Source organism: Bufo gargarizans, chromosome 5, assembly GCF_014858855.1.
Source record: "Bufo gargarizans isolate SCDJY-AF-19 chromosome 5, ASM1485885v1, whole genome shotgun sequence".
In the NCBI taxonomy this organism is placed as follows: domain Eukaryota; kingdom Metazoa; phylum Chordata; class Amphibia; order Anura; family Bufonidae; genus Bufo; species Bufo gargarizans.
In genome coordinates, this window is record NC_058084.1 from 449,108,176 (window position 1) to 449,129,549 (window position 21,374).

Consider the following 21,374-nt stretch of genomic DNA (forward strand, 5'->3'; position numbering starts at 1 on the left):
TCAACAACTTTTCCAGGAGAACCCAGCAACTCTGTGACAGCAGGAAGGGGGTGCCAGTCACTCACTTGTCCCTGTGCCGCCTGCAGCTCCAGTCCTTCTCCTGGTGCTGCTGCTGACATACATTCAAGGGGGACAGAAGGGGAAGGGGGTGAGGAAGAGGAGGACAGAGGGGGAAGGCCAGGTACTTACAGGAGGACTATATCTGAGTATAAATTAAAGGGGTTGTTCGGGTTCAGAGCTGAACCCGAACATCCCTCCATTTTCACCCAGGCAGGCCTTCTGACTTGAGCATCGGAGCAGTTCATGCTCCGATGCTCTCCTTTGCCCTGCGCTAAATCGTGCAGGGCAAAGGCATTTTTTGAAGATCTGGTGACGTGCCGGGGCTCTCCATGGGGCTGCCAGGAACCCCGGTGACGTCAACTGCACTGATGGCTGGGATTTAGCACTGCCCTAGCCAGTAAAATGGTAATATGAACAATGGGGTTCTACAAAAGAGCTATTGTGGGGCAAAGTTCATATTCGTGTTTACACACGTGTTTTAAAATGAATGCTTTCCCCTTTTATAAACAAGTAAATAATGACGCAACGCTGTGGGGCTGGTGTGCAACTTTTTCCAGGGCTGGTTTTTATCCCCAGTCCGGCCCTGAGGGACACGCCTTTATTCCACTGGTAACAACCAGTTGCACCATTATTTATAAACTTCTATCGGGAATAACAGAGGAATGGCACAACATTGAGTTATAAGAAAAGATGATCCAGAATTCTTATTGTATTGTGAATGCAGGTCCTCTTTAAGGGCTCAGTCAGACGGCCGTATGCAGATCTGTTTATTTTTTGCAGACAGTTGAGTATGTCCGCAAAAAAATGGATTGCATTCCATTTGTTGACCCATAGACTTCAATGGGGCCACATCCTGATTTTCACCTAATTTTCCCTATAGAAGTGAATAGGTCGGCATCTAATCTGCAAAAAAAACGGATCCAGATTTTTGCGGACAGCATTCGGCCATCTGAATGAGCCCTTAAGGTAAGCAGCGGATGTCTCTGGCTGCTCCTATTCCAGCTCCTGCAGCCATTATATGTTGGATTGTCCCAGCTCAGCTGCTATCAGCTCAGTGCACGCTGATCCATCGTCAGTGTCATAGATCAGAGATGTCACTGACACCAGAGTGCCACAGAGTCGTCCTGACCCTGTTACAAGTAGTTACAATATAACTGATAGATGTCATAGTTAAAGAGGTTTTCAGATACTTTGGATAGGTCATTAGTATGCGATCGGTGCGGGTCCGACACCTGGACCCCCGCTGATCAGTGCTCATAGCAGCGCTGCAGCCTTCTCGCTGCTTTCCCTAGGACGTGTGACATCACGCTTATCAGTCATATGGCCGAGGTGCAGATCAGCCCCAAGTGAATGGTCCGGCTCATTCATCCGGTGATCGGCTGTGTCAGATTGTTGAGAACGAGTGTTTGTAAGGAAGTTCATCCTCGATAATCTGCCCGACAGTCGGGCCATGTAAACCCGCCATTAGTTTGGTTCATTTGATTAGATTTCAAGAAATTCACTTATCTCTTTAGATTAAATAAGAGGAGGTAGATAGATAGATAGATAGATAGATAGATAGATAGATAGATATTAGATAGACAAAGAGATAGATGCATAAAAAGATAGCTAGTAGACAGATGTAAGATAAATAATAAATGGATAAAAAGATCGATTGATTGATCAATAGATACATAGATGAATAGATAGATAGAAAGATAGATAGGAAATAGATAGAAATATAAATAGATACAGTACAAATTGAAATTAATTTTATCTCTATCTGTTGTAGCATCCTCTGCCAGCTCTATCTATGTTATATATATACAGTGCCTTGCAAAAGTACAGTATCTACCCCCCCTTGACTTTTTTCGTATTTTGTTACATTACAGCCTTAAGTTCAATGTTTTGTTAATCTGAATTTTATCTGATGGATCAGAACACAATAGTCTAAGTTGGTGAAGTGAAATGAGAAACATATATAAATAAAACTATTGTTTAGAAATAGAAAACAGAAAATCGACTCGTGCGTATGTATTCACCCTCTTTGTTAGGAAGCCCATAAAAAGCTCTGGTGCAACCAATTACCTTCAGAAGTCACATAATTAGTGAAATGATGTCACCTGTGTGCAATCCAAGTGTCACATGATCTGTCATCATTACATATACACACCTTCTATGAAAGGCCCCAGAGGCTGCAACACCTAAGCAAGAGGCATTACTAACCAGCCATGAAGACCAAGGAACTCTCCAAACAAGTAAGGGACAATGTGGTTGAGAAGTATAATTTAGGGTTAGGTTATAAAAAAATATCCAAATCTTTGATGATCCCCAGGAGCACCATCAAATCTATCTTAACCAAGTGGAAAGAACATGGCACAACAGTAAACCTGCCAAGAGACGGCCGCCCACCAAAACTCACGAACCAGGCAAGGAGGGCATTAATCAGAGAGTCAGCACAGAGACCTGAGGTAACCCTGGAGGAGCTGCAGAGTTCCACAGCAGAGACTGGAGCATCTGTACATAGGACGACAATAAGCCGTACACTCCATAGAGTTGTGCTTTATGGCAGAGTGGCCAGAAGAAAGCCATTACTTTTAGCTAAAAACAAAAAGGCGCGTTGTGAGTTTGCGAAAAGGCATGTGGGAGACTTCCAAAATGTATGGAGGAAGGTGCTCTGGTCTGATGAGACTAAAATTGAACTTTTCGGCCATCAAAGAAAACGCTATGTCTGGCGCAAACCCAACACATCACATCACCCAAAGAATACCATCCCCACGGTGAGACATGGAGGTGGCAGCATCATGCTCGGGGGATGGAACTGGGAAACTGGTCAGAGTTGAGGGAAAGATGGATGGTGCTAAATACAGGGATATTCTTGAGCAAAATCTGTATCTCTCTGTGAGTGATTTGAGGCTAGGACGGAGGTTCACCTTCCAGCAGGACAATGACCCCAAACACACTGCTAAATAACACTTGAGTAACACTTGAGTGGTTTAAGGGGAAACATGTAAATGGCCGAGTCACAGCCCAGATCTCAATCCAATAGAAAATCTGTGGTCAGACTTAAAGATTGCTGTTCACAAGCGCAAACCATCCAACCTGAAGGAGCTGGAGTAGTTCTGCAAGGAGGAATGGGCAAAAATCCCAGTGGTAAGATGTGGCAAGCTCATAGAGACTTATCCAAAGAGACTTGGAGCTGTGATTGCCGCAAAAGGTGGCTCTACAAAGTATTGACTTTAGGGGGGTGAATAGTTATCACGTTATTTAGTCCTATTTCTTGTTTGCTTCACAAAAAAAAAAAAAAACATCTTCAAAGTTGTGGGCATGTTCTGTAAATTAAATGATGCAAATCCTCAAACAATCCATGTTAATTTCAGGTTGTGAGGCACCAAAATACAAGAAAAGTCAAGGGGGGTGAATACTTTTGCAAGGCACTATATATATATATATATATATATATATATATACAGCATATAAATAGCTCAAGTACTGAAACATGAAAAAACAGATTCATTTAATCCACGTATCTTCTAGTGAAACAAAACAATGATGACAATAAGGCTGGAGATAAACTGGACATTATAGAACATTTTGTTAAGACATATGCAGAAGATCTCACTACATAGTCCGGATGAAAAGAAACACAGTATCTTAAAATAATGACAATGTTATAGCTTAATTTTATGTTCATATATTGCTAGTAGTAACAGGCACAGCCACCCGAGGAGCAGTCCTAGATTTTGCAGGAAAAACATCAGCCACGGTCTCTGCGTCTGAATGTGAGTCATTTCAGGTAACTAAAAAAAATAAGACATGGGAAATATGAATAACACTTTATAGATATACTGCATCGGGTTCTTCTAAGATACATACGGTATCAGGTAGATACGATAGATAGATAGATAGATAGATAGATAGATAGATAGAAAAAGGGGAAAAAAAGGACAAAAAAGGAAAAAAAGTGGCAGCACTGTCTATTGAGAAGGCAAGGGGGTGCAGCTGGCCAGGTTGGGATTGAACAAACCCAATATATAAAAGTCAAAAAACGGGCAGCAATCCATAAAATAAAAATGGAAAAAAAGTTTATTCACCCATACAGGACATGCAAAGTTTCGGCTCTATACTGAAGCCTTCCTCAAAATAGATAGATAGATAGATATGAGATAGATAGATAGATAGATAGATAGATATGAGATAGATGGATATGAGATAGATAGATAGATAGATAGATAGATATGAGATAGATAGATAGATATGAGATAGATAGATAGATAGATAGATATGAGATAGATAGATAGATAGATAGATATGAGAGAGATAGATATGAGAGAGAGAGAGAGATACTGTAGATAGATAGATAGATAGATAGATATGAGATAGATAGATAGATAGATAGATATGAGATAGATAGATAGATAGATAGATAGATAGATATGAGATAGATAGATAGATATGAGATAGATAGATAGATAGATAGATATGAGATAGATATGAGATAGATAGATAGATAATAGATAGATAGATAGATAGATAGATAGATAGATAATAGATAGATAGATAGATAGATATGAGATAGATATGAGATAGATAGATAGATGTCTGAGCAGCCGTTAAATGAACATTTGGTGACCCGTTGTTCTGATACATATTTTAGTTGATTTTGGCCAGTACACTTCGCAGTGACCATACGTATTCCGTGACACCAGGCGGGTAATGGCTGCTGTGCAGTGATCTTCCACATAGAAGAAGAGTTGACTGTGTGGGGCTTTATTCCAGGTGACGGCTTAAATGATCATTCATTGATAAAATCCACTTGATAATCGCTCATTGTGTTTGAAAACATCCATTTTCATAAACTTTAGTGTAAGGTGTATGGGCTCCTTAAAGGGGTTGCCCAGGAATTAAATATTGACGACCTATCCTCTGGATAGCTCATTTATATCTGATTGGTAGAGGTCTGACTTCTGGCACACCTGCCCATCACATGTCTAAAGGCACCGCAGCGATCAAACTGTGCACAGCGCCATACATTGCCTAGTGGCTGTGCTTGGTATTGCAGCCTAATACCATTCATTTGAATAGGATTGAACTGCACAAAACCCATGTGATCGATGGATGCGCCGTCACAGGCTAAAGAAGAGACTGCCTGAGCGCTGCAGCCTCTTCAAATAGTTGATTAGCTTGGGGTACCAGCAGTCGGGCTACTAACGATAAGATATTAATGATCTACCGTGAGGATAGATAATCAATATGTAAAGGGGTTTTGCCACCATTAAATGTTATTTTAATCTAATTCAACATGAAAAATTGGTAACTCTATTTGGCTTCAGCTGTAGGATTTTCTATTTCTTCATTATAATGGTGCCCCCTGGTGTTTATTCTGTATAGTAAGTGCACGTCCACATTACTCAGTTCCATCCTTCAATTGTCGCCAGCCCTATCTGCTGTTAGAAGCTGTGACAGTTATAGGGAGAGAGCTGTGGCAGAAAGAACGTGCCCCATGAGCTGTGATAGGGGGACAGCTGCAGCAGAAAGGACACACCCCCTGAGAAAGGCCACATCCCCTGAGCTGCCAGCCTAAAGAGAATCTAGCAGAGCAATGAATGTGGAGATCTCTGGATCCATGTGAGGTACAGGGCTGGTTCTAGCTTTGTTAGAAATGGAAATTGGATAACCCCTTTAAGTCCTGGAAAACCATTTCAGGTTTGAATCTATCAATCAGAAGTAAAGTTGGACTAAGATCCTGTAATGAATATAAAGCGTGTGTGATGCTGTTCCAGCACGACACATGGCGGGCGGTGAAGGCGTCTGACGATTATCATATTTCTGACATTCAAGAAATGATCCAGATGGGTTGATGATGTTGAATCTCACAATGTATTTGTCACTTCCATCTAATGATAGATCTTTGGACGTTCATTTAGAGATGATTCAGGAAGGGACACATCGCTGAACGTTCCTGCGTTCATTGATCTGGAGCGTGAACGTTATCTTATTAAATGCCAGCCAACTCCAGTCAGCAGCTTGAGGAGGAAGCGAGATGCCGTAAGATCATTGCAGGCCTCGATTACAGCCAATAAAGGAAAATGTTTGGGGGGGGGGGGGGGGTGATCTGAGAAAATCGTTGTGGAAAGTTACATCATGCCACATGGGTTACATGACCCATCTTTGCTAAAAATCGAATGGGGCACATGTATTAACCCTGCATGTCAGTTTAATGCTCAAAAATTCTACTTTTCACAACGTGGTTTGTCGAAAGTGGGCAGGTCCACCTAAGCTCAACATATTAACTTGAGTGAATCGAACTCCACAAAGTGGATTGAAGATCTTGCACAAAATCCTGTGCGCATTGGCATACGACTTGATCATGGGCCGCGCGAGTATTCACGCTGGATCTTCAATCAAGATGTCCGTGGCCGGCTCTTCACGATCAAATAGATGAGGGTATTATTTTTTTTTTTCTGTTACACTGTAATATTAGTAACAGAGGCCACGATAAGCTGTGAACGCTGCATCTGAGGGGTACAAAGATGGGGGGGTGGCGCAATCACCGCTCCGTCATTGCACCCACTACTTACAAAGAAATGCGCTTCGTGACAAAGTAATTCATCAGAAAGCTAATTTTTGGGTAAAATTCAGCAAAGCAGCAGTATCAAATTTTTTAATACTTCGCTCACCACTAATGTTCACTGTAGGATACTTTATAGGAAGTGTAGTAGACTGTTCTTCCTATACACAGAAAAATATGCACGCAACGCATACCGGTCCAGCATATTCCAAAGGGCACTCTTTCTGCCTACGCTGTGTACATTGGGACCTGAGGTCATATTTAGCGTGTATTCAGTATGTTTCCAAATGTGTGCAAAAATGAGATGTGGACTGAGCCTGAGCTAAGGGGCTACTCAAAGTTGCATATTTTGCATGCATTTTCCATCCATATTACTCGCATGTGTCACAGTCCAATAGTAGGTTTAACTGACCTGAATTTTTGGGCAAAACGGCTGGGTCAATTAAAGAAAGTGACCCAGCATTTTGCTAAGGAGACCTGTCACTAGTTTATGTTACCCTTAGGACACTAGTGTTGAACGAATCAAAGTCAACAAAGAAAAAAAAATTAGATTCTCCACAAATCTGAATCTCCTGGTGCTTCGTGGTAACGACATCATCAGTGATGACGTCACCGCACCCACTCAGCGTGATGACGTGGTGAGTGCAGCTCAGGGGGCCTGTTCTTTCTGCTGCAGTTCTCCCCATCACAGCTCTGGGGGCATATTGTTTTTCAGGGGGATGTCTTTTCCCTTGCAGCTCTCTCCTAGTAAGGCCCCTTTCACACGGGCGAGAATTCCGCGCGGGTGCAATGTGTGAGGTGAACGCATTGCACCCGCACTGAATCCAGACCCATTCACTTTAATGGGGCTGTTCAGATGAGCGGTGATTTTCACGCATCACTTGTGCGTTGCGTGAAAATCGCAGCATGTTCTATATTCTGCATTTTTCACGCAACGCAGGCCCCGTAGAAATGAATTGGGATGCGTGAAAATCGCAAGCATCCGCAAGCAAGTGTGGATGCAATGCGATTTTCACGCATGGTTGCTAAGGAGACGAGGGGTGAGTTACCTGGGACCCAATTTACTTTATTATTTTCCATTATAACATGGTTATAATGGAAAATAATAGCATTATTTAATTCAGAATGCTAAGTCAAAAGTCCATTGTGGGGTTAAAAATATAAAAAATGGACTGAAAAAGGACCTTCGGTGGCGTCATCGCGCTCACCACGTGGTGAGCGTGGTGACATCAGTGCAGGTCCTGCTGAATGAAGATAGAAGAACCTTCTATCTTTATTCAGCAGGACCTGCGCTGACGTCACTGCGCTCACCACGTGGTGAGTGCGATGACGTCACCGAAGGTCCTTTTCCAGCCAGGTCCTGCAAGAAGAAGAAGAAAGAAGACAAGCCCGGCTGCGCGATCAAGTACATTTTTTTTTATATTTTTAACCCCACAATGGACATTTTACTTAGCATTCTGAATTAAATAATGCTATTATTTTCCATTATAACCATGTTATAATGGAAAATAATAAAAATATACAGAACACCGATCCCAAACCCGAACTTCAGTGAAGAAGTCCGGGTTCGGGTCTGGGTACCACAGTCAGTTTTTTATCACGCGCGATAAAAACTGAACATCGGAACGCAATCACAGTCAAAACTGACTGCAATTGCACACCTACTTACACGATTTTCCCTGATCGCAGACGCAAAGCATCCAGACCTAATCCGGACACGCTCGTCTGCAAGGGGCCTGTCGGAGCTTCTAACAATAGGTACTGCTGGTGGCAGTTAAAAGATGGAAATGAGCACGTGCAACCACCTCAGTGATATAAGTGAGGTGGACAGTGATATAAAGAAAAAAACAAAAGACAGGTGGCCCTATGCTGGATTTTCTTGGGTGTCCTTAAGCCTTCTTTAAAGCAATTGAACCTCTCTTGTTGAAGTTCTTAATGATAAAGGGTTAATTTAGGTGCGATCTTACAAGCAGCACTGCCCTTGCAGGGAAGCCCTTTTGATTCTAACAAATGATGAATGCATGTGTATCTTTGGAGGTAACCATGGTTAACAGAAGAAGAAAATAATTACCAGCACCACCACCCCTCTTAAAGCAAGCAGTCTGCTTTTCTAATTCAATCAGCATGACAGAGTGATATCTGTTGCCTTGTCCTCGTTAACACTTTCTCCTGAGCTAATGAGAAGATCACTCTGATGATGATGATTTTGTGGCAGGGCCAAAATGCAGTTGAAATGTGACTTTGGAATTGAAGACAATTTATCAGATTATTTTTCATAATAGTCTAGAGTTAAAGGGGTTATCCCATGACTAAAGTAAAAAATGTAAATCCGACTCCATATAGTACATGACAATCTCTTTCTAACAAAGCTAGAACAAGCCCTGTACCTTACATGGATCCAGAGATCTCCACATTCATTGTTCTGCTGGATTTATATCAAGCTGGAAGCCCAAGGGGAGTGTCTTTTCTGCTGCAGATAAGTGGGCGTGTCCATGCTCTCCCTATCACAGCTCAGGGGGGGTGTCCATGCTCTCCCTATCACAGCTCAGGAGGCAGTTGAAGGATGAAACTGAGCATGTGCGGCCTTCTCAGTGAGCAGGTCAAAGAAATAAGAAAAGAAAAATACAGCAGGTGGCGCTATACTGATACATTATTTTGAATAACTCGGTGGCTGTGCTAATTTTTTAATTACATGCAATTACAAAAGTATTCAGATCCAGCTGCTGGCTTGAAAACTGTAGAATAACCCCTTTAATGCAAATTTCCACCATAAAAGCTATAAAAGTATAAAAAACAAAGTCTGTATCGGTCTTAAATCTTTTGGCCATGACTGTATTCAGATCCAGCTGATGGTTTTAAAAATGTAGAATATTTTTTGTGGGACCCCTTTATTGATGAATGCTGCCTAAAAAATAAGTTTCTGACTAGTTAATTGAATACCGCCATGGCTTGCAGGGACATGAGGTTCTGGCCGCACCATGTGTAAGTATCCTGATACAACATACTGATGAGGCCCAGTGTGGACTTTTCAACGCTTAAGGGCTCTTGCACACATACACATTTTTTTCTCAGTTTTCCTTCCGTTTTTTACATGTCTGTATGCGGAACTATTCATTTCGATGGGTCTGTAAAAAAAATGGAAATGACTCTGTGTGCATTCCGTTTCCGTATGTTCGCATGTCCATTCCGCAAAACAGACAAGAATAGGACAGGCATTGTTACAATGGATCCGCAAAAAAACGGATGCAATACGGATGTCACATGGATGTCATCCCTTTTTTTTTTGCGGACCTGTGTTTTGCGGACTGCAAAATACATACGCTCGTGTGCATGAGCCATAACAGTGTTAATGATGGCAAAAAAGCAGTATTCATGTATAAAAATGGTAAAAACAGAAGAAAAAATTATAGCTATTGAATTAACATCTAGTAAAATTTCTAAACCTCGTCTGGTCCTGAAGGTCCAACATACCCCGTACGTGAACTAGTTAGTTCCTGTGTGTATGAGGGTCTACAGACCATACACATGCTGTACACTTTAGAAATCTAGAAGTCACTCACCATTTCTACTAGGGACAGATAAAGGAACATTCCCGCAGTGACAGCAAATATCCAGATCTGTACATCTGGGTTAGTTGACACTGACAGGCCAATGTAGAGACCCGCAAAGGCCGTTAAAGCACTGATAAAGTTCATGAGAAAGGCAATTTTTGCTGTAAGTCCAGTATTCAGTAAGACGGCAAAATCTCCTGCAAGAGAAAAACAAGGTTCTTTCTTTAATTTTAAAGGGGTTATCCCATGACTAATGTAAAACCAGACATTATATAGTAAATGACGACCTCTTTTTAACAAATCTAGAACCAGCCTGTACCTCACATGGATCCAGAGATCTATCCATTCTTTGCTCTGCTAGATTTATATCAAGCTGAACGCTCAGGGGGAGTGTCTTTTCTGCTGAAGCTTAGTGGGCGTGTCCATGCTCTTCCTATCACAGCTCAGGAGGCGTGTCCATGCTCTCCCTATCACAGCTCAGGAGGCAGCTGAAGGGTGAAACTGAGCGTGTGCGGCCATCTCAGTGAGCAGGACAAATAAATAAGAAAAAAAGCAGGTGGCGCTATACAGATACATTTTATTGATTAGCTGACTGGCAATGCTACATTTTTAATTACATGGAATTACAAAAGTATTCAGATCCAGGTGCTGGTTGGAAAACTGTGGAATGTTTTTCGTGGGACAACCCCTTTAAGGCATATTATGTTCTTACATAAGCATTCTTCCTAACATGTCAATTAATATCTGGGCGTTACCATTTCTTTTGTCAAAAGGATGTGTTTCTACACAGTTGGCACCATCAGCACTGATTGGATAGTGTGATAAAGTATAGGGATATACCCCCAACTAGTTACACCCAGCTACGTATTCATACATTTCTAAGAGGAATATTAGCGGAACAATACAATGTAGAGTTATAGGAAAAGATGCTCCAGAGTTGTTATTACATGGAGAATATCAAATTGCTACTACTATACTGTAGATACAGTATATCACATATCTAGAACAGGATCAGAGGGCTGGTGTATGATTCTCTCTTTAGTCTTATTTGAATCCCTCAGTTTCTCCAGCGCCCCCTCATACTTTTGCAGTACCCGTGTCCTAAGGGTACTACATTTGTATATAGTTATGTATTCTATTGTTATGATATGTATTTTATATGTATTTGGCTGTATCTTCCAGTTAAGATAGTGGATGGGAATGGTTGGCAAGTAACAGGGCTAACCCCCCTGTTCCTCCCCCTTGGTAGGAGTGGGCTGTTAATACTTCCTGCCAGAAGGGGGAGTTCCTGTCGAGATAGAGAAAGGAGAGGAAGCACACTGCAAAGCTCCTGCTCCTAAGAAGGATTCTCCAGAGACTTTATTGAGTCTGAAGTGAATCTTTGAGAAGACAGACAGTTAAGTGAACAGCTTCAACCAGCATTGAAGGCACTGCTGTGAGGTGAGGGACTATGGCTAAGACACCCATTACCCAGAATAGTACTAGGCCAGTACAATACTGTACCACTGCGAAACTGCAGCCAACCAACCTTCCTCCATCATCCTTACAAGTCCCAGAAAATTGCACTTTGAATCCGCTGTTATTATATGTATCAGAAGTTATACTTTGCACTTATTAAAATACACTTTTATACGTTCATTTCTGGCCTCAGTCTTCAAAACTACATTTCCACTGCATCGATCCCCAGGGAGCAACAGCCTGAGGGCGTATGCCATGACAAAACCCTTCATCAGGGCCACTGCCACTCCTATTCTCTGCACCGGCTCCTCAGGGGCTCACTGCACTTTACACCAGGCAGATATACTAATGATTTACTAAATTTAGCCAGAATTATGGTGTACATGCTGTGTGCCACATTTATTAAAGGGGTTATCCAATTTCACAAATAGCCCCCCATGTGCCGGGCCCCTCACAGATAATATACTTATCCTGCTCCCGGTGCCGCTCCTGGTCCCTGTACTGGCTCTGCTGCTTCTCCCTGTACACGGATGAAAACATCCAGTGTTGGGGGGAGCAGCCAATGGCAGGCGGGGACGGGGACGAGCCTCCCTAGCGTTACTCGGGACCAAAAGCTGCGCAAGGATAACCCCTTTAAGGGTATTAGACACTTTTTGTGCCTCGCTTGGCAAGTGAGCAGGGCTTAGCAGAAAAGGGGGCATGGCTAAACAGTGTGGCTTAAAGGGGTTTTCCACTGTCCAACCATTAAAATATTCATTTCTGAAGGTTGCTGTAATTTTGTAATATATACTGGGCTGTGGTCACATGACCATGTCCATGCAGCTCTATTTGCTGTGATGTGATATTATGTCCATGGGCAGGGTAGTGATAGGGGAGTATCTATGTAACTAGCTGGGTGGGAGGAGCTATAAACTTTCTGGGCGTGGTTAGGGGCAGTTCTGGAGGTGTGGCAGAGAAAGGAGAATTGCATCATGGGTTTAGTTGGATACGGCAACAGGAAGTGCTACATACAGGATGGAAACAAACTAGAGGGGTTGGTTTACATGGTGAAAACGGGTCAAGAGAGTCCAATTTCGGGGGGAAAAAGTGTGGGGAAGATGTACATGAGGTAAGCAACTATATGACCATATCTGTTAAATAAGATCATAATCCTGGAAAACCCCTTTAAGATGCAATACTGTGCATAAAAATTGGCAAAGAATCCTAACACAAAGTAAACCAATGTGGTATAAATATAGACTATACACAGTCTTAATACGCACCAGATTTATCATCTAGCCACAGTGACAGGTCGACACCGTCTTAGTATTAGACAAACCAGATAAGTAAATCTGCCTCTACATTGGCGATTGTCCCTTTATAGCATAACATACTGTGCAAGTCAGTGATTCGATATACATACCCATTTCATGGGGGATTTCATGACACAGAATGGCAATGGTTGTTGCCACGCCTGTTTCGGTTGAAGATGAGAATGCAGATCCTATTACCATGCCGTCCGCAAAATTATGTAGACTGTCTCCAACCAGGATCATTATGGCTAGCAAGGTTATCCCTTTATCTAAAAAAAAAAAAAAGAAGGAAAGTAGTATGACAGATCGTGTTCGGCACTATATTTATTATATGTATTATTTACTTTAGATTAGTCCGTATATGTAACCGTTATACTGGTTTTAATTTTCTAATTGGACACCATTGGGGCAATCTTTTTCTTTGTTATTACATTTAATAGGTCTTTATAAAAAATGTTCAACAGTTTTTCTTCTACAGCTGAGGCTACTTTCACAGTAAGGTTAAAATTTTCTGGTATTGAGTTCCGTCACAGGGGCTCAATACCAGAAAAAAACGCTTTAGCTTTATCCTAATGCATTCTGAATGGAGAGCAATCTGTGCAGTATGCATCAGGATGTCTTCACTGCAGTCACTCTTACGGTATTTGGCCAGAGAAAATATCGCAGCATGCTGCAGTATTTTCTCTAGCCAAAATTCCAGAACACTTGCCGGAATGCCAGATCTCCATTGTAATATATTAATGCCGGATCCGGTACCAAGTGTTCCAGAAAAACGGGTCCAGTTTCCCGGTCTGCGCATGCGCAGACCTTTAAAAATGAGAGAAAAAAAAATACTGGATCAGTTTTTCCAGATGACACCAGAGAGACGGATCCGGTATTTCAATGCATTTGTCAGACTGATCCGCATCCGGATCGGAAACAAATGCCATCCGTTTGCATACGGATTTACGGATCCGCCAGGCAGTTCCGGCAACGGAACTGCTGGACGGAAATCCTTTAACGCAAGTGTGAAAGTACCCTGACATGAGTATATGTGTAGACTACTAGGCTCTCTGTCTCACCCTGAATCTGTCATTGACCACTGGATCTGTAGCTCGTATCTCTGAACTCCTGACAGCCCATAAACACTCATTATATCTAAGGCTACTTTCACACTTGTGGTAGCAGGGTCCGGCAGGCTGTTCTGGCGGGGGAACAGCCTGTCGGATCCGTGCTAACGCTAGCACTGAGGAATGGACGATTATAGTAACTATGGCTCACTCCCTATTGTTTCCAATGCCCAGATTAAAAGACTCTTTAAACTATCATGGTTTAATCATTAAGGCCCCATTCACACTACCGTATTTTTGCTCTGCATCTGATCTGCATTTTTTGCAGATTGCACATGACCCATTAATTTCTATGGGTCCGCAAAAAATAAAATAAGGACACCACACTGTGTGCTGTCTATATCCATATGTCTGTTCTGCAAAAAAGATAGAACACGTCCTATTCTTGTCCCTTTTGCGGGCAAGAATAGTCAATGTTACAATGGGTCTGCAAAAAAGGATGCAACTTGGAAGTCACAAGGACATTATCCGTATTTTTTGTGGATCCGCGTTTTACGGACCACAAAATACGGTCGTGTGCATGCACCCTAATTAGTGATCATTATGGACTGTATGAAACCACGCTTAACATACTCAATATCTCTGTTGTGTACTTACGTTTCTTCCTAACTCTGAGGTTGACTGGAGTTATATCTGCTATAGCGCTCTCTGCAGGTTCACACTCACAGTCCTCTGGACTCCTCTATAAAAAATAATCATAAAAGGTAATATTAATCTACAGTAAAAAGTTGTGGATTTCACATCTGGCACAGAGCAAACATCTGTAGGTTGTAATTTTCCAGATTCAGTATTTAACCAAGTGCTGCACCAATGTGAATAAGCAGAAGCCTAGAGTGAGGGGTAGGGGTGGGGGGTGGGGGGTCGCGGAGGTACGATTTCTCAGTAGATTGGCAGATTCTCTTCTTGTTGGGCCAGTCTATCAGGGGGCCGTCTGACATGACTGAACAATAACTGCACTGATGATGTGAACCCTGCATCATTAATGTAGTTTGGATGCTTGGAATTCGAAAGGACCTGTGATAACAAAGGTCCTTCACCCCATGATAGTATCTAGAAGAACTGCAGGAGAAGATCTCTCCCTCCAACTCCAGCCTCACTACTCTTGTCCTGCAAGTCTCCAAGAAAGGTGAGAAATATGGGGATAATACTGCTGCCAGTGGGGGTTGGGTTTGTCAGGGGGCAATACTGCTGTAAGTGGAGGAAGGGTTGTCAGTGGACAATACTGCTGCCAGGGGGATGGGTGGCCAGGGGACTCTGCTGCTGCTGCTCTAGCTGTCAGGGACCCCAAGGAGAAGACAAAAGTGGCTTATTACTACTTCTGCCTCCTCCTTTGCTCGGAGCGCTATGCACTGAATGGAAGAAGCGGCTGTGCCTCTTCCTCCACTGGATTCAGCGATTACACGTAACAGGTTAGGGGGGTGCAACACTTGGCTCGCTCCAAGTTTTGCCAACCCACACTACACCATTGTGAAAGAGGTTTTTAAAAGACCCATGTAGTGAATTAGAAATCTGTGTGTTTCTAGCATTTTGGTAAATCCATAGCCTTCTCCGCCCCTACGAGTTTCCCGTACTTATGTAAGGTTTTTACTTATGTATGTCACTGGAAGAAAAAAAAGAAATGGCTTTGAAAAATTGGATACAAGATAATATCCTTAAATGAACTACAAAGTTCCAAATTCATTGGCCCAGATTTACTAAAGATGGCTTAAGATTTAACACAGGAGCTCAGGCTGGATGATGGGTGAGGTGCAGCAATAGACACTTTTACATAATAATTGTGCCACTTTTTTGGTGCTATATGCTGATTCTAAGACCCGACCCCTCCCCAGTGAAGTCTCATCCCCCTTCTGCTAAGCCCCACCCTTGTAACGCGTATTGGGAAAAAATTTAGAAACCCAACATGCACCAAATTGTGTCAACTTGCTCCACTTTTTTAGACAAATTTTTGGTGCAGACCCACTATGAAAATCCCAACAGCGGTCACTAGATGGTGCACTGTGAGGATGGATTTATACTGGGTCTATTGAATTCTGAGAAATTGCTATCAATTTGTTTTTACCTTGATCCTGGATGACTTGGAATGGCAGATACTCGAGGAGCAGTATAGAAAATACTACAATTACTAGCGATAGTACTTTCTATGCCGTCTGACTGGTGGCTCAGGCCAATGCTTCCCAGATTGTCATGGCTGGTAGGGTACAGAGGGGGGTGTCCAGAATAAATAACCTTTTGGGGATTTGTTGTGGTACTTGGTTGTGGCCTGATGCAAAGCACCGCATCTGCTTTTTCATAGGTTGTATATGAAATTTTTACATTTCCCCAGATAAGTGACAGACAGCGGGCGGTCCACATGTTGCAAAAGAAAATGTGATTTTTTTTTTTTTTAGACCAGACCACCTTCTCCCATTGCTTTATGGTCTAGTACTGATGCTCATCTGCCCATTGTAGGCAATTTGGGTAGTGTACATGGGCGCTCTGACCGCTCTGCAGAGCAAGCTGCGACTAACATATTATATACGATATACAATATATATCATCCTGGTCTCTTGTCTGATGGTATGGCCCCTTCACATTACAAGACTTACCAGCTGAATAGTAGAAGTTGATTTGGCTTTCCTCGACTGGTCATTCAAGTGGGAATCCAGTTGGAGGTCATGGGAATGTGTCAGATGACCATTCACTAGTGATAGACCCTGCAGCAAACATTGAAATACGATTATGAGACTCTCACTGGTCATATAAAAACTACTACAAGAGGTAGAAGAATGCAAAACATAGAGTCACAGATGATCCATAATTTTTATTAAATGAGAAATGCAAGTAGTTACTAAAACAGACATGTTAGGAAGCGGGACATGTCCTCTTTAAGGAGTGATGCAATTATACATGAGATAATTACGTGAAACGTCTAAGCCCCAATGTCTGTAACAGGGTCCTCCCCATTTGTAATATAGGTATAATGTGGTAGAGGGGCCTTTGGGCCTCCTCTGTCACTAAGGCAGTTTGATGGACTTGTCTTTTTCCAACCGTATTGATTATGTAACTAGGTAACCATTTTGGAAATGGCAGCTAAAATGTCAAGTCTACAGTATATGAGTTATCGCTGCCCTCGACTTTAGACTATCAACCAGAGGCACAGCTTTTTTGCCTGTGTCATCACTGCGCCATATACAGTATCTCACAAAAGTGAGTACACCCCTAACATTTTTGTAACTATTTTATTCTATCTCTTCATGGGACAACACTGACGATATGACACTTTGATACAATGTAAAGTAATTAGTGTACAGCTTGTATAAAAAAGCTAATTTGTTGTGCCCTCAACACACATGAGTACACCCCTAAGTGAAAATGGCCAAATTGTGCCTAATTAGCCCTTTTCCCTCCCCGGTGTCATGTGACTTGTTAGTGTTACAAGGTCTCAGGTGTAAATGGGGAGCAGGTGTGGTAAATTTGGTGTTATTTCATACTGGTCACTGGAAGTTCAACATAGATCCTCATGGCAAAGAACTCTCTGAGGATCAGAATTTTTTTTTATTGTTGCTCTTGAATGCCAACATGTACTGTGACATAACGAAGTAGAGCATGATCCCCTTCTTTTGGAAACTGGGCCGCAGGGCAGTATTCCAACATGATAACGACCGCAAACAAACCTCCAAGATGACCACTGCCTTGCTAAAGAAAGTGAAGATAAAGGTGCTGGACTGGTTTAGCATGTCTCCAGACCCAAACCCTACTGAGCATCTGTGGGGCATCCTCAAACGGAAAGTGGAGGAGCGCAAGGTCTATAACATCCACCAGCTCCGTGATGTCGTCATGGAGGAGTGGAAGAGGATTCCAGTGGCAATCTGTGAAGCTCTAGTGAACTCCAAGCCCAAGAGAGTTAAGGCAGTGCTGGAAAATAATGGTGGCCACACATAATACTGACACTTTGGGCACTATTTGGCAATTTTCACTTAGGGGTGTACTCACTTTTGTTCGCAGCAGTTTAGACATTATATTTTGAGAGCATATTATTATATTTGAGAGCATACCAGTTTATATTTTTTGTAGCTTATTTGTTTATATGATTTTCTAATATACAAGTGCGTCTCAATCAGTTATCATTGAAACATTCATTTATTTCACTAATTCATTTCATAAAGTGAAACTTATGTATTATACATATTCATTACACACAGAGTGATCTATTTCAAGTATTTTTTAATGTTGATGATTATGGCTTGTAGCTAATGAAAAAACAAAAGACAGTATCTCAGAAAATTTTAATATTGTGAAAAAGTTCAATATTGTAGACTCATGGTATCACACTCTAATCAGCTAATCAACCTGCAAATGTTTCCTAAGCCTTGAAATGGTCCCTCAGTCTAGTTCAGTAGGCTACACAATCTTGGGGAGGACTGCTGATTTGACAGTCATTGACACCCTCCACAAGGAGGCTAAGCCACAAAAGGGCATTGCTAAAGAAGCTGGCTGTTCGCAGGCTGCCGTATCCAAGCATATTAATGAAGTTGAGTGGAAGGAAAATGTGTGGTAGAAAAAGATGCGTCTTTCACTTCATTATAGTCAATGGAGTCTGCTCAGCTCCTTTCCTGTCAGTTATGTGCCCGATCCAGCACTTCCAATATTTTTGTTGTCTTGCTCATCTAACAGAGCAGAACAACAGAAATAAATAGTGGTGGTGTGAACATGCCCTCCCGTCAGCTTCTCCAATCCAACATACAGTCCAATGTAAATAACATTGCTCCACTCCCTCCAGGATAGGGTTGTAAGTCCCTTGGGAAGAGGGGTCTGGAGCGAATGTGCAGCAGGTTGTTACAGCCAAGTGATAAAGTAGAGGGAAGATACGCTATATTGGACTGGACTTTATCACTTGACTATAATAACCTGCGGAGCATTCACCCCAGACTCTAGGCCGGCCGCACACTTTAGTAATGTTCCAGTTATTGTACTACGCTGGAAAATTGTGTGTTTTAAAGCAAAAATTTAAAGTTCTGGTAAGGTGAATGTGCTAAAGTGTTGGTAAAAAAATGTAGCCTTCAGTGGGGAAAAATTAAAATAAAGATCACAAAACAAACGCAGGGATTTAAAAATGCAGTGCAAGAATTTTATTTTTATTTTTTTACTTTCATGGGGTTGCATGCAGAGGCATAACATGAAGATTCTGGTCCCAGGGCTCTCATCTGTAGCAGGACCCCCCAAGTGTCATTTAATATTGGTGTCTTGAATGGGAGAGGGGCCCAACCCTTAGGCTCGGGTACGACACCCTATAGCTACACCCCGGCTGCTTGTCATCCTGGTGCCTTTCGTACCCGGATATACTGTATTCTGTATTTTTTTTTCTGAGTTGTATGATAACCTGGATTGCTTTACATTCGAGCATGTGTTGGTTCCAGATAAATCCAGAGCGCAGGAATTTTACCGCGCAGGAATGTTTATATCCAGAATGTCAGATTTAAACAAAGCACAAGAGCCCTCAATTATGTCTAAGCCACCACTTTTCGATGAAGTCCTCGCACAGCTTAATGTTCCATTACACTTGATGATTCAGAAATAGTCTGATCAGATTGATAAGCCTGCTTCGCTCCGCTGCAGGACATTAATAGGTGGAGCATTCCTCAACGTGCACCACTTATCACGTAGGCTTTAAATAGAGGCTACACATCAAAAGTACAAATTCCTCGGCTCGATACGTAAACAGCTCCAGGTCCTTGTGATGATGAGCAGACTGAATGCACTTGTTTATGCTGAGCAAAGTTCTTCAAGTTGAGTCAGACCAGATGCCATGAAGTGCTCCACTGACTGGGAACATTAGACACAAACATGTCATTTGACTGGTATTTCACCAAGTTCCCTGACAGTTGCCAACTATGTTCCTCTTTCTGATGAAGGATGAATAGATCATGAATGATAAAAAATTATTATTTCATATTTTTAATAGTTATAGAACTCCAAGCTACGTAACGCTAACTAGGGATGATATTACTGATATAATTAGGGTTGCCACCTTTCCCAACAAAAAATACTGGCCAAGTTATGCCACGTCCCAAATGTGGTGTGGTTGTGGGGGGGTAGCTTAACACAGGGTGTTAAGTCGCTATGTCATAATGTGTCACCGTGTATGGGACCGCCTCCCAGCCCCCATCCAACTTCCCAGAAGGTCGTTTGGCTTTGACCATCATCCGATCACTTGGGGCATACTCATCTTTCTGCACTGGTCTTGGGTTAGGGTGTACCACCTGTCCCAGGGGTTCCCCCACAACCTTGTGGACCACTCTCAGCTGGGAGCGGTTCTCTTGCACCCATGCGGTGGTACTTCTCGGTGGGCATGTGGAGATCTTCAATCTTCCGCTTTTCCAAACATGAGCATATGTGGAGAGCATCCGGTAGTACTGTGTACCCTGTTGTTATAGACCCACATTAGTTCAGGTAGGTATTCGGGCCATCAAGCCTTTTGGCTATCCTCCAGAGTCTGCAGCATCTGGAGAAAGGTGCGGTTAAAGCGTTCGCATGCCCCGTTTAGTTTAGGGTGATACAAGGTGGTGCGGGAGCGTTCGATCCCATAAAGCTGGTACAGTTCGTTCATTAGAGTACCCTGGAAACACGCCCCCTGGGCCGAATGTATTCTCCATGGACAACCGAACACCTGAATAAAGTGTTTGCAGATCGCTTTAGCGGCCGACTCTGCTGTTTGGTCTCTGGTGGGTACAGCTACTGCATACTTGGTGAAGTGACCTGTCATGACTAGACAGTACGAGTGTCCCGAGGTAGAGTATCCAATCTGCACATAATCAATCATCAGAAGCTCTATGGGCGCTGAGGTCCAGATGGTCTGGACAGGATACCCGCTGTTCAGTACTCTTACTCAACCCGCAGGGTCAGTCGGGCTCGCTCATCTGGCTGTGGCCATATCTTAGCCCGAACCCATTTCTTCACTTTCCACAAGTCCGGGCAGCCATTCTGGATTCTCTCCCAATCAGCCAATATCTTCTCAGCACCTTGGACATCCCGGACGCCACCCCACTTGAATGTGCCACGTCCTGGAACACGGGTAATCGACCAAGGTCAGGTGTTTCAGTGTCCTCCAGCTCCTGGTTGGTACTCTGAGCCAACAACCCTTCAGGGACTTGAGAGAGTGCACTGGCGTTGCTGTTCTCCCTACCTGACCGAAACTTGATGCAGTATTGATACTTAGAAAGGTGAGCCAACCACCTCTGTTCAAGCACACCAAGTTTGGCATTCTTCAGATATGCTAACGGATGGTTGTCCATCATCATGGTCACCTCTGCACCTGTCAGGTACTCCGCAAACCCTTCAGTAAAGGTCCACACCAGCGCCAGTAGTTCCAATTTAA

General features: G+C 42.7%; 1 protein-coding gene across 1 annotated transcript in view; it reads right to left on the reverse strand.

The window, feature by feature from the left end:
* Nucleotides 1–3,710: 3,710 nt before the first annotated feature.
* Nucleotides 3,711–21,374, reverse strand: part of SLC39A12 (solute carrier family 39 member 12) — a 61,593-nt gene continuing 43,929 nt past the window's right edge. Inside the window, exons 5-9 of the mRNA XM_044294733.1 lie at nucleotides 16,606–16,713; nucleotides 14,618–14,702; nucleotides 13,022–13,180; nucleotides 10,171–10,358; nucleotides 3,711–3,839 (exon numbers count right to left, since the gene is read on the reverse strand). Of these exons, the coding sequence (XP_044150668.1) occupies nucleotides 3,711–3,839; nucleotides 10,171–10,358; nucleotides 13,022–13,180; nucleotides 14,618–14,702; nucleotides 16,606–16,713 (669 nt within the window). The remainder of the gene's footprint in view (nucleotides 3,840–10,170; nucleotides 10,359–13,021; nucleotides 13,181–14,617; nucleotides 14,703–16,605; nucleotides 16,714–21,374) is intronic.